This window comes from Amphiprion ocellaris, chromosome 9 (genome assembly GCF_022539595.1).
Source record: "Amphiprion ocellaris isolate individual 3 ecotype Okinawa chromosome 9, ASM2253959v1, whole genome shotgun sequence".
Classification (NCBI taxonomy): domain Eukaryota; kingdom Metazoa; phylum Chordata; class Actinopteri; family Pomacentridae; genus Amphiprion; species Amphiprion ocellaris.
This window is the reverse complement of record NC_072774.1, coordinates 12,454,265-12,468,594: the sequence shown is the minus strand read 5'-3', so window position 1 is coordinate 12,468,594 and position 14,330 is coordinate 12,454,265. Positions and strand designations below refer to the sequence as shown.

Genomic DNA, 14,330 nt, shown 5'->3' with positions numbered 1-14,330 from the left:
CAGTCAATTTTGAGAACATTGGGGTGTAAATATATGAAGTTGTTGTTGAACAACTTTAGTTCCTCCACCTTTTAGAAGAACGTTCTGGCAACTAAAAGAAAACTTCACAAAACAGTTCTGGAACAAGAAGAGTCCAGCTGGGGAGCTGCAGACTGCAAATGAGGAGCAACAGATGGCAGCAACACAGAGAACGAGGTATGTAAAGGTCAGGAGAGAACAAGAATGAGGATTAATTTTCTGAGATTCTGGGCTGCTTTCAGGGCCGATGACCTGCTGCACATGACGGACAGAGTAAACTGAGCAGAGGAGTTCAGACTACAGCAGCACTGTGGGGGTCTGAAAGAAACAACGTGGGGCCATGAAGAGGGAAGTGATGGCATCAGAGAGTTCTGGAAAACATGGAGGAAATCCTGAGGCGCTGCAGATGGCTTCGACACGTGTTTACCAGCCAGTGGATCTACACTTGGAGACTTTGCTGACTGATGGATTCCCCAGATGCAGTCGCACGCACACACATGTACACAGCAGGAAGATGTTTAAAGTTGAAGTGTGAACTTTTCTATATGTTATATTCACCTTCACACAGGGGTGGAAGAAGTACTCAGACCCTTGACTAACAGTAGAAGTTACACCATTCCATTACAAGTCAAAGTTCTGCATGAAAAATTCCACTTAAGTAAAAGTAAACATTAATCCACCGCCTTCAGGTTTCTTTGATGTATCTACAGTATTTAACTATACATTGTAAAAAATAATGTTTTTTGTTTTTTTTGTTTTTTTTTTAATTTTCTAAAACAATTTACTAGTATTTTACAGATTTTCCCCATTTGGTTAAAGTACTGAAATTGTAAATATAGAGCATTAAAAATCTCTACTTCTTTTTTTACAATGTTGGACTGTAAAATTGCACTGTTTGACTGTTTTTAAATCAGCTAAATATATAATTATTTTCCAAATGGATTTGCCGTAATTTGAAAAAAAGAGAATAATAAAATAAATGACAAATAATTTTTTAGCTCTTATTTCACAGATTTTTTCCCCATTTTGTTACATCAACATCTGCTGAATTCACAGGAAAAAAATTATTTACAAGATGACTGTTAAAAAAATTACCAAAACTGTAAATAATGTCGACTGTATTAACAATCTTTATTTTTACCAATGGTAATTTGATCTTTTACAATGTGCAACTATAAAATATACACTCTATTGTATTTAATTTTTGTTTTCTGATTTAATTAAATGAATGTATTTGGATAAAATGTGATTTTGATATTGTATTTACTTCAGCTGTCTTTTTAAAATTATCATTATTTTTACTTTTTACAGGTTTTGAATGTTACAGTTTTCCATAATTTTTTAACATCGTGTTTGTGGTACCTTTGATGCCAGTTTTTGTTAGTGTCTTCGTGGAATTTTTCTTTCTTTTTTTTTTCTGTTCATACTGCAGCTGCCCTCACAAAGATTGCACCATGCAGTATCTACAATTTCTCTGCCATACTATACAGTTTGGTTTTGTTGATTTTGGAACGCACATACCATGTTGTTGCAAGCTTTAGTCTGAAATGTTTCTGTTTGGGGGTGCAGCATCCTTTCACATATGAAGCCCTGATTGGATAATTAACGGAGTCAGCCATCTTGCAGCGCTACATAAAGGCTGCTGCTCTACACAGTCTGTAAGACCAGCAGAACGAAGTGTCATTTTGTTCACATTTACCTGAGAAGTGAAGCGCAGGCAGCAACATGGGAAGGCCTTGATGGCTGAGAACAGCTCGCGGCATTTCTGAAGGTAAAACTCAATCACCTCAACATTATTCAGTCCTCCTTTGACTCACAAGTATTCCCTGAAATGACATCTCAGTAGCTCAGCTAACGTTCACTAGCTAAACTGCACAGAAGCTAATTGTGGCTAACAGTTGCAAAGGAACTGAGTCGACAACGGTAATATTTCTACATGATTAGCTGCTCTCAAGACACAGTAACTAACACCACATGTTAATTAAATTGTACACTTGTCAAAAGATAGATAAAAAATTGTGCTGGAGGGGAAAAAAAATCACCCATATGTGGTCTTAGTTATGAGGATGCGGATTTTAATTCTTATCACTTGCGTGCTATCAGTTGTTGATAAAGCAGTTTGTCTCTGCCCTTTGGTTCAGTCAACTGCTAACATTATGTTGTGGCATTTAAAGATTGGACAGATGATAAAATTAGATGAATAGGATGTGTAAATCAGATTCTAGTACAAACGATGATAAGACTAGGAAGACCTAGCATGTCAGTTGAAGTTATGAATACACTGAATAATCCTGTGGAAAGCGGCAACCCAACGGAAGCCCATGAAGCCCATATAAAGCATTAGACCGGAAGTGTATGTCCTCTCGTCGTCTGCACTCGTGAGTTGAAACCAAGGTCATGCTGAGCTAAGCAGAAATAATGCCAACCTGGCAGAAATAAAGAAGAGGACATGGTTTAACTTTTGATACGATTATGTCATATACATCATGATTGGGTCTTAATACGATGGTTTGCGGCCTTCCAGAACGGAACAGAAGTGTTTACGAGAAGTTTGCATCGGTATAAAAGATGTAACGCTTTGTGTAGTCAGTTAAAATCTCGAGATTTTGTTCATGTTTGTTCTTACAGTCTCTGTAACATCATTTGCATCAGACTCTGAAGACTCTTTTTTGAGAACTTTTTGAAGACTCCAACTTTTGATCCAAAATTGATTTTTGACTGTACATTTGACAAAGCTGCCTGATCATCACTGGCCCTCAACCGGCAGACTGAGTTACAACAATTATGTCCAGATTTTTGACCTTATAAGTACAGTTAAGGCCAAAATTGTTCACACCCATGGAAGTTTTGGATTCTTGATTTATTTCACCATTGTGTTGTGGCTCTTTTTGGTTGTTTTGTATCTCTTTGTGGTTGTTTTGTAGCTCTTTTTAGTTGTGTTGTGGCTCTTTTTGGTTGTGTTGTGGCTCTTTTTGGTTGTTTTGTGGCTCTTTGTGGTTATTCTATTTCTCGTGTTTGAGCAGTTTTTCAGCAATTTTGGACATTAGATTTTGAGTAAACAAAACATAGAAATCATTCACATTTCTAACACAGTGACTAACTGCATTTTTGTCACTTGTTTATGTCATTTTCAGAACAAATATAGCCAATGGCTAAATATGGATTCATTGTAAATCAAAATTTGTCATTGTGATAGTTAATTTTGACCTTATCTGAGTATTTTCACCATGTCACCACAGACATTTATCACATTAAAAACAATTCTGATGCTGCATTTTACTTCACTGAATGTCTGAAACTTTCAGAATCTCCAAGCAGGTAAGATTACAAACCTGTCAGTAGTCAGTTCTGGGCTCAAACCTGCAGCCAGTGTGTCACTGAACAAATGTTTTAGTGCTTTTTATTGGATTAGTCCACTCACAGAGCAGCAGGCTGGTCGATGGTCCACTCGGACTGATGGGTAATAGCATTATGGTGCGCAGGCCAGGATTGGCAGACAGAGATATCCTCCCATTGATCGACTCCCCCCTCCAGGGTCACTCTGATGCTCGCCTCCATCCACTCTTTCATTTGTTTATGAAATATTGATATTGGCTGCTATCTGAGGAGATTCAGCTGGATGGACAGGAGGGAGATGCAGGGGAGCGTCTTTGTTGGGGAGGGATTGTAAACTGACTGTCTTTTTCTTGGGATGTAATCATTTCCAGAATTGCAACAGAATGGATTTGTCCTTTTAATGTCATGTTTCCTTTGTTAAAATAAAACTCCCTTTATTACGTACCAGCAGAGAAACGGAAACATCTGTAACTGCTTCCTATAAATTTTCCAGTAAATGTCAAAAATCAATCCCCAGTAGGCTCCATATGCACTCTGGAGAGTTAATCGAGGGATGCAAGACCAAAAAAACTAACTTACTGATGTAGTTAAACCTTTTAAGTTGCCAAAATTACTTTGATGATGTTGCATCAACTGAATGTTGTGTGTAACTCAAATGTCAGTAAATTAAACTAAGTTCAAGTTGAGATAACTTTGGATAAAATATGCTTGATAACGTTATTCTTCACCTTTAAGTCAGGATTTCAAGCTCTATTCCCTACGTACTGAACAATATTCAAAATAAATCAACTTAGATGCAAGACACTAGATAGATATGCTTAATTTTTAAGAATAATAAACTTAGGAACTTGCTTTTATGCTAAAAATCGTTAAGTAATTTTGACTAAATCTGATTATGGAGGAAAATCTAATTCCCCAAATTCACTGCAGTTTGTTGGTTGAACATAATTGCATTAGAAATTAAGATTGTAGGTCTATATGATTGTGCCGAGGATCAATACTGAGATTATTTATTGCAATTATTAATAAATTTTAGGGAACAAAAAATAGTTGCTGGCTCTTAGTTGATTTGATATGCGGTCGAATTTTCGATGAGCAGAACATTTAACTCAGGAATTTTACAGTTAATTAAAGTAAAGTAAATCTTAATATCTACTCTTAATTAATTGTATGGTTGCAAGATTTTTTAAAAAAATAATTAATTACTGATTTAGCTAAACCTTTTTATTTGTCTACAGTATTGCGTGTAATTCAAATATCCGCGTTAGTTGATTTAAAACTAAATTCAAGCAGCTGTAACTTGCCTCAAAAATTTAATTTATCATCATCTTGGGAAAAAAGCTATAAACTACTGAAGAAATTGTAATTGAAGACGCTTTTTTAGAGCGTACAGCTACTGCTTGCTCTTTCTCTGTATGTAGATATTACACAATGAATATTTCAAAATTAAAATGCATGCTTTAGTTTTTAAAAAGCAGCCTTGTTTTTAAATCCTCCTCTTGAGAAAATGCCTAAAAATGCATCAGCAGCAGACTGACTGTGATTCTCTAATATTTCTGTATGTTGATAGCGCCCTCTGTCTGCAGACCTCCACTGGTACCATTTCCTGACCAGATTTGACTCTTTCACCCTGAAAACCTTTACTTTAACCTTCCTTCAACCGCATAAACAGTGCAAGTCTGACTGCTGCAGCTTGATGCAGCGGCTGTCAGTAAACAGATGCTTCCCATAATGACAGTCAGGATTGACGGGTTAACACAGCCAGAGCCTTTTATGCAGGAGAAGAGCCTCCTGGATCAATAGCTGTTACCTAGGCAAAGCCCACACAACCACTAATGAATCCTCTGGCTTGCAGTGGAGGCAGATCCAAACACTGAACACTCCTGGTCATGATGTTAAAATGAACAACCGCCTCTCTGGGTTCAAAAATAGTGGTGAGGTTTGTTTAAATCAAACATAGCTGCAGATATATCGTCAGAGGTGAGCAGCAGGTGAAGCATCAGTGTGATTCGTGTCATTGTGTTGATTGTGAGACTGGTTCTGTTGTGTGTTTGATCTGCAGTCTGGCACACCCATCCGTCTGTCTGCTCCATGTTTTCTGTGTTTTCAGTGCAGGATTAAAGCGCAGATACTTCAAAGGTGGTAAAACATATTAGTCACCCGTCTGCCTATTCTAAGAATAAGAAGGTTTTGTGTGTAGCAGGTGCAGCGAGGACACATTTTCCATTGTTTTGTTTTTTTGTGATGAAACAATGATGGCGAGTGTAAAGAGTTTTTGGTTTGAGGCTATTTTTAGAACCGTCACATCCATATTGAATGAGGAAATCTTGCAGCATTTTAACACACAGAGCCTTTGTTTTTTTAACAGTGCAGGAGGGCCACAACTACCCAGCTAGATTTTTTATTCCAAAAATATTCTAAGAAAGTTCTACTAATGTTTGTCAGCAAGCCGTTCTCTAACTACAGATGTTCTAAAAACTGCTTGATGATGACACTGAAACATCCTCAAAGCCGAATGTTGCATTGGGAACATTCTTCCTTTGTAATCATGGAACATTGTGAGAATGTTTTATGGAAGAACATTCTGTATGTTCCCTCAACAACATCTGCAAAACATTCTCAGAACACTGCAGTGAGAATGTTCCACCGTTCCATCATTCTGTCATTTTAAGACTCAATAACATCTTGAAAATGTTTTCCAAATGTTGCATTGAGAACACCCTTCCTTTCTTATCATTGTGAAAATGTTTTATAGGATCTATAATGTGTTCCCTCAACGACATGCCCGAAACATCATTAAAACATTGCAGGCAAATTGTTCAACTTTTGTTGTAATAGAACATTATGATGGTGTTTTATAGCAGAATGTTCCATAATATGTTCCTCAGTAACATCTGTAAAACATTACATTGCAGGTAAAGATTTTTTTAAAATCTTTCTTAATTTATCACATTATAAGAACATCTTATAAAGAACGCTCTGCCATCTTACATCTTAAAAACATTTTTGGAATTTTGCACGGAGAACATCCATCCTTTGTTAACATTGAGCAAACATTTTATAGGTTCTATAATGTGTTACTAAACAGCATCCTCAGAACATTTCAGGTAAAATGTTCCACTTTTGCTAATATAGCACATTATAGGAATATTTTATAAAAGCATCTGAAAAACATTTTATGAATGTTGATTTGAGAAAATTCCTCTTTTGTTATTACAGAACATCATCTGTGTTCCTGACAACATCCCCTGAATTTTGAAGATAGAACATTATATTAATTTTATAGGAACATTATTGAAAATTAAGATATTCTCAAAGCACTCTTAAAGCCTTTGATTTAAAAATTTTCTTGCAAACATTACTAGAACTTGCAGTTAACGTTAGCTGATGTTGTGGGAACGTTTCCTACCACTGGGTTCATCCCTCCTGCACTGGACTGTGTGTTACTGATGACGCCTGATGAACTGTGACAGGTTTGATTTACAGCAGAGCAGCTAAAGACCCTGCAGATCCACTCAGATATGAAATGATGAGCGTCTCCACCCGCTCTGCAGCGCTCGCATTATGACCGATCCTGCTAAGCCCAGCACTTTGCGGCTCGTCTGCAGGATATTAGCTCAGCCAAAGGTTATTCATAGACTATCAGACGAGAGCTGTGGTCAGGAAATGCTGACTTATGTGTAAATATCAATTAAATTAGTCAGTGTTGCTGAGGTTGCACTGCCACAGGCCCTAACAGCGCTGCGTAAATCACATTTGGACAAGAAAAGAGAGGCAGATATTAGATTACACGTGTTTACACATCCATTTGCTGTTTGTTTTTGGTCATTATTTGTCATAAAGAATAAGTCACACCGACCATTGATCATGCACTGATTTTATTGAGATTCTTTGGTGTGAACATTGAAGCTGATGTCGTTTAATGAAGTGTGATACATTTTGATGTGCATAAATACCAATTTTGCTACTTTATATAATTAGTTGAGTATAATAGGGGTTCAAACCTATAATGTGGAGTTTATTTTCTCTAGTGCTTTGTAAGTTTTCCATCTATAGGCTTCACTGTACTCCTAGTTGCTGTAGGCTCCTCTGTTGTTATTGTTATAGACAGCAGATTTACAAGTCCAGTATACTGTGAAATACAGGGAGGTTTAGCTGGAAATTATCAACTTAAAGAGCCCATATTCTGCATATTTCCAGGTTTAAAGATATACTTGTGTGGTCAACTAGAATATGTTTACATGCTTTAATGTTCATTATTTTTTTCATACTGTACATTGCTGCAGCACCTCTGTCTGAACTGCTCCGTTTTTAGCTCCTGTCTTTTTAAATCCAAACTCCTGAAAAGCCCAGTCTGCTCTGATTGGTCGGCTGGTCCGACAAAAGAAAAGTAACATTGGCTAGTGACCCCCATATTTCTGATAACTGGGATGTAGCTCTAGAAGAAATGGCTCCAGTGAAGAAATGAGAAGAAGCTGCTTATTCTTTAACCAAACTAGCAGCTGGGCAGGAGTTATGCAAATGTGTAACATGATGACATCGATAAGAAATGTAAGAAACGAGATGTTTCGGGTAAATAAAGAGCAGATTTTTTTGTGGAGGTAAATAACTCCCTTTGGCGTGGACTTTTTAATTTAGCAGACTTTTTACTTAAAAATGCCATTACATAAATAAAACACTGAATGAAAGGGAGAAACCCCAAAAAAGCAGAATATGGGCTCTTTAATCAGCAATGTGTGAACTTGTTCAGCTCTCAAGTTTTAAATGGATACTTTAACTTGAGAAATACCTCAAATTTGTTGATACTTTTTAAATTCAAATTCAGATTAGTTTGTTTGAAATAATATCAACACTTAGCGTGAACCACAATTTCATAACAGACAAAAAAAATGGCACCAACAAAGGCAGAGAAATATACATAAACCATAAGAAATAGAGTTAATCACATCTGGTTTAAGAAGCGCAAAACACAAAAATGATCACTTATCACCAGAATAGTGAAGCAGTGAACACAGATCCTTACATAATTGCAGGCACAGACTGGTCAACGCTGGTTTCGGTTCAGCATTGAGGACTGTGTTTAGAACACAAGGCACATTGTCGCGTCTCTGGTGCCAAACTCCAAGCCTCCTGTTTTTCACGCCTGAAAAAGTCACCTCTCGGCTCCCTGTCAGAGTTATGTAGGCCAGCCTGCTGAGCAGAGACAAAATGGGAGCAGAGCGCTGTGGATGCAGCCTCAGCAGAAACCTTCTCTGCAGAAAACACTTCTTAAGGGAGACTGGATTATCACTGTATGCTGCTGAGGTGAAATCATCTAAAGTAAACTGTTAGTGAGACAGAAATTTCAAATAGATATTTAGTGGTTAATATTTAAACGGCTGCAACTCTGTATTTCAAATATGTACTATAGAAAGAGCTGAAACACCCTGACAGATAGTAATTCTCTCTGATAGGATGCACTGATCTGATCGTTTCTGTTCTGATGCGGATGGATCCAGTGGAAGTCCATCTTGAGTGTGTGACATGAAAACATAACTAAAAACAGTGATGCAAAGCACCTGAGTACATTTATTTTATTTTCTCAAGTATTTTGTCCTTTTACAATTCATGTGTCAGAGGAAAAATACTGCACTTTTTGCTTCTCTAAATTGACTTTCCAGCCAGAGTTCTGAGTCATATGATAAGCTTTTCTCACATTCAATCTCATATTTATCAATGTCAAGGGTGTGATGTGTGCAACCTTAAATTCCCAGGCAGTGAGGAATGTTTTGGCCATTTTTTGTAATGGTACGATTAACACGTAAATTATTACTTTTTAATTGTTATTTTAATACATTATTATGTATAATTTAACAAAACCCAGTTAAACTTGAAGTTACCTTGCTAACTTTAAATCCTGCTTCATGGTATAGACCTCCAATCAGTGCAGCACATCAGATCAGAGCATCCCATGTTTATGAGGTTCAGTATTTTCAGTTTACAATAAAGTTATACACAGCCACACAAATCAAGAGCATCTCCGTTAAAATGCATCTTTCTACTGTAAAACCCAAAAACCCGGTGCATGTGTCAGCTTCACTCTGAGTGCACACACACAGCCACATTCTTGTGCCTCTCCCAGTAATGGCAGTCGTCCGGAAAGCTCCAGGCAGCCGCAGACTCCTTGTGGCGACTCACTGCGTGGACAACAAACCCGCACAGCTGCTTCTCCAGCACCTCCACCACTGCTGGGGCGTTTCCCTTCTTTCCCTGGCCCTCCATCGCCTGCCGGATGCAGTCGCGGGGCACCGGCTGTGGTTTGGTGCTGTACGACACCACCAGGTTGATGTTGTTCACCTGCAGCACCTCGAACCAGTTCTGTCCTGCCACATGGTGGAAATGTTCCCCTGCTCGCCAGTTGCGGTAGGTGCTGCCGGAGTGGTTGATGAGACGCACGGACCAGTGCACCCAGTCGAACTTTTTCACCAAGAACTCCAAAAGCTGCCGAGTTGTATCCTGCAGGGTTTCTCCATCTGTTTCTTGCAGGAGGCGCTGGGCATCTAATTTCGCTTGCTCTGGGAAGGCAGCAACACAGGACTCAATGGTGGCCTTCATCCTGGACTCTACCTCTTCAATTTTGCTGCTCCACTCTTGGATTTTGTCCTGTTCTTCCTCTTGGCCCTGGGTTAAAGCACAGTGGCCCAGCAGAGCAATCAGACCCAAGCAGAAGAGCTCCTTCATCCGGACACAGAAATCTTCCAGGAGGCGGCGGTTCCTCGCCACATACCTGCAAAACAGAGGACTCTGTTATGTTTATATCTGGTGGGCCAAAGAAACAGAGAAGCAGCTGCAATGAAAACAGAAGTATGTTGAAATTAGGCATGTCCTGAACAGGGCACGAGTGTGAGCGAAGGATTTTGGATGGAGTGCAAAGCAGATTTTTTTTAAAAGTCGGAACCTCACCTGACCTAAAGTTTGCTGTCGCTCCAATTTTGCTCTGGTGTTGCTCACATCAAGAGGTCAAAGCACAATGTTGGAGGGAACCCAACAAATTTGCTGAGCACTAGTTTGTTTTTGCAATCAAAGTTCAAACTAAAATGAAAATACACTGCATGTGCAACTTCTTTTTTTTTTTAATTGGGGTGAGTGGTGGGTGATTTGTGTTGAGCAGAAAGAATTTTAAGTTAAGCATAACATGGAGGGTCTTTTTAGCACAAAATTGATAGAGTGAACAGGTACAAGAGCGAATAGTGAAAATTTTCATCATTGCAGTTGTGATCAAATTGTTCAATTTTTTTTCAAAATTTAGTATGCTGATACTGATTTAAAAATCAGTCTAATGCTCAGCAACTGAAAAACTGCACGCTGCAGAAAAAAATGCATTTCTGCATCCCAGCTGGTCCTTAATGTTCTGTAGGTGGCCAGGAATCTTGTTGTAAAGCTCCAGTAGAATAGAATAGAATGTGCTTTATTGTCATTATACAGTGTACAACAAGATTAGCAAAATCAATGCAGAACAAATGTCCACTGTGCTCAATTTGTGGTCAATCGATTAATGAATTATTGAATGATGACACCAGTGATTATTGATTTAGAAAATGTTTTCAGAATTTGCATCACTGGCGTCAGTTTGTGCCGATACTTACTGATTTAAGAAATGCCTTAGGTCGGCCCTGATTCTGATCTTTGACACAAATCAGGAGAACCCTAGTTGAAATATGAAGACTTACCTTTCTACCAGCTCTAAAACTGACTCTCCAAAGCTGTTAGTCCCCATCAGAGCATCATAAAGCACAAACAGGTTCTTCTCCCCTCCGGTTTTTGCAAAGTGCTCCAAAAAAAGCCTCGTTTTCACCTCCTTGAACTGCGGTTTTGCATCCAGGATGTCCATGTACTTTCTGAACTGATTCCTGATGTTCTCCTCGACAGAGAAGTACTGGGAATCCAGCCTGCCCTTCTTGATCTCGCAGTCGATGTCATCCAGTTGGCTGGAGAGCACATCCAGTTTGTTCCTCACCGTTAGGAACTGCTCTTTGACGTAGAAGACCTCTTTGCTCTGGACGTTGTCTAAGGCCAGTCGCAGAACCGGAGCGGCGGCCTCGCACAGCGGAAACAGCTCGCCCACAGCGCTGGCCAACACCTCGGCCCCCCTCTCAAACATGTCCATCACTGCCTCGATGGCCTCCTTCTTCTGGGCAACAACCCTCTCCAAAGAGCTGCTCATGTTCTGGGACACACAGAGGAACACAAGCTTAAATGAAACCTGCCAGTTGAAGAATTGTGTGCAATAGACAGGGTCAAATCTTTATTCCACGATCATATTCATAGAAAAATTATCTCTTTTGATCCAGGACTTTTATCACATTGAGGAAAGATTAGACATTTATCAACCTTTATTGGCTTTAAAATGAACATCTTCTGATAGTTTGCAGCATCTGTCTAAATTCTCATTGAGACCAAAAGACATTCACCTATGTACTATTTTACATAAAAAAATTTTTACATAAGGATATAACCAGAATATGAATTTATGTAGCAAAACTGTGTTGTTTTTTTAAAAAGCCTTTTTTCATTCTGTTCTCTTACAATCCTTCACCTCTGCTTAACAACCCTGTAATGGTCTTTAAGTTACGATTGCTTGATTTTCTGAAAAATGTTCTGCACTAGAATGTGTTTATCGACCTGTTCCTCATAAAAAAGGAACTTTTCATGGAAAAATTGACCATTAAAGCACCTAATACGTTATGGTGCCTATAAAAGGCATCCACTCCATTTATGTTTCCCATTTTTATTGCTTTTCAACATTGAACCTTGGCCTCAGTTTTGACAAGAGTTTACAAAAATAAACTCTTTTTTGTCAAAATGAAAGCAGATTTCTACAAAGCAATAAAACTGATTAAAAATATAAAATAAATGATCGCTTAAGTATTTGCCCTGCTTGAAGTAACTGGCCTAATTCAACACAGGATCAGGCAGTCGGTGCTGGAAGTGACACGGTTTGTGAAATGGAAATTATCAGAGTGCAGTGAAACTTTTTCAAGTGATTGTAGCAGAAAGGCACCTGTATCTGGAAGGTCCAGTCACTGAGGAATCAGTACTCCTGGCTACGCCATAAAGAGAAAAGAACACTCCAAGCAACTGTATCAAAAGGTTATCGAAAAGCAAAAGGCAGGCTTTTCACAAGAAAATTTCCAAGTCACTGAATAGCCTTTGGAGTCCAGTTAAATCTGTCATGTTGAAATTTACGGAATTTGTGTGCAGAGTAGGTCCTCCCAAAAACCAAGTAACTGTGCAAGAAAGAGACGAGCGAGGGAGGCCAGCAAGACACTTATGACTCCTCTGAAGGAGTTACAGTCTTCACTGACTGTTGAAAAAAGCTCATTCATTAGAAGGCATATTGGAGGCTTGAATTCAACTTGGAGAAGATTGTTTGGTCTGATGGGACCAAAATTGAGCTTTTTTCTCATCAGACCAGGCGCTACATCATCACAGATACACCATTCCCATCATGAAGCATGGTGGGGGCAGCATCATCAGTTGAGTATGTTTTTTGCACAAGGCCCTGGAAGACTTGTAAAGATAGAGGGAAAAAGAAATGCAGCAAAGTATAGGGAAATCCTGGAGGATAACCGGATGCAGTCTGCAAGAGAACTGCAACAAGGGAGAAGTTTGATTTCCAGCAAGACAACGAGGTGAAGGAAACAACTAAAGCGACACAGAAATGGTTTAAAGACAACAAGGTGAACATGAGTGGATGAGTCAGAATTCAAACCTCAATCCAACTAAGAATTTGTAGCTGGACTTGAAAAAGGCTGTTCACTGAAGATTTCCATGTAACCTGATGGAGCTTGACCAGTTTTGCAAAGAAGAATGAGTTAAAATTACAGTGTCCAGATGTGCCTCTACTAAATACTGACTAGGAGTGGGGGAAAACTTAGGCAGTCACTCATTTTGCATTTTTAATCTTTCATCTCTTTTCAGTTTGGCACAAGTCTTTATTTTTCTTTTGCAAATCCTTGTCAGAAAACAAATCATATTGAATTTGTTTCAATGTTGAAAAGCAATAAAAGGGGAAAACTTCAAAGGGAGGTGACTACTTTTTCTAGGTATTGTATGTAAATATTTGCATCCTCAATCGAAATGAAATATTTGGTATTTGTCTTTTAGGAGGTAGAGGATAGATGTGATGTCAGGTTCAAAAACGGCATTTTAAAATGTGTATTTTGTTAATCTTGTCAGAATGAATCCTTGAACTGCAGGAAAAAAACACCCAGCAAGAATGCAGGTAATGATGTCATGCAAACAAAATGGGGCCTGAGATAGTTGGAAGAGAAAATGACACGGGTGCCCTTCAGTCTCGCATGACTCATTTCAGGGAACAGACCAAGGCCAGCCCGTGTTTAAAAATCCCCTTTCATCTTCCCTCGGAGCCTCATGTACTTGAATTATCTCCGTTTAGACGCAGGTCCGTGGATGAAGCTGCGTCACTCAACTCCTCCACCAAATATCTGCACATCACTTCAGTTTTATTCATATCTGAACGCATCTACAGATAAGCAATGTAATCAGGTAAACATCTGGATTTTAAATCCTGAAATAGTGCATTTGCAACAATAATCCAAATAAAACGATTACAACTGCAACATGTCTGAATGTCACCCAAAACAAATGCGTAACTGCAGCCTTTTTGCGCACAAATCCCCTGTGAGCACTGGACACACCTTACAGCATTTTCCCCCTTCTGATGGAAGATAAAGACATTCATGACATGACAAAAACGCTTTTCTGTACCTCAGTGAAACGACTGCTGAACTGTCACGCCTGATGAGCTCCAACAGCTGCACACAAGTTTGTTTTTTTTTTGCTTCAAGTTGGAGAATTCCCACGGTTCTCTGAGAGAGGGGTCCAAAACAGGATCCAGACAGGAGATGCGCACTGAATATCTGCAAAGGAGAGAGAGAGACACACGGAGAGAGGTAAAGAAACAGAAAGACAGA

General features: G+C 38.8%; 1 protein-coding gene across 1 annotated transcript; it reads right to left on the bottom strand.

Moving 5' to 3' along the window:
- Nucleotides 1-7,215: 7,215 nt before the first annotated feature.
- Nucleotides 7,216-14,266, bottom strand: LOC111578019 (protein rapunzel-like). Its single transcript, XM_023284591.3, has 3 exons — nt 14,125-14,266; nt 11,064-11,560; nt 7,216-10,120 (listed from the first exon to the last, which is right to left on the bottom strand). The coding sequence occupies exons 2-3, from the start codon at nt 11,555-11,557 to the stop codon at nt 9,430-9,432; spliced, it is 1,185 nt and encodes a 394-aa protein (XP_023140359.1). The 5' UTR covers nt 11,558-11,560; nt 14,125-14,266; the 3' UTR covers nt 7,216-9,429.
- Nucleotides 14,267-14,330: the final 64 nt, after the last annotated feature.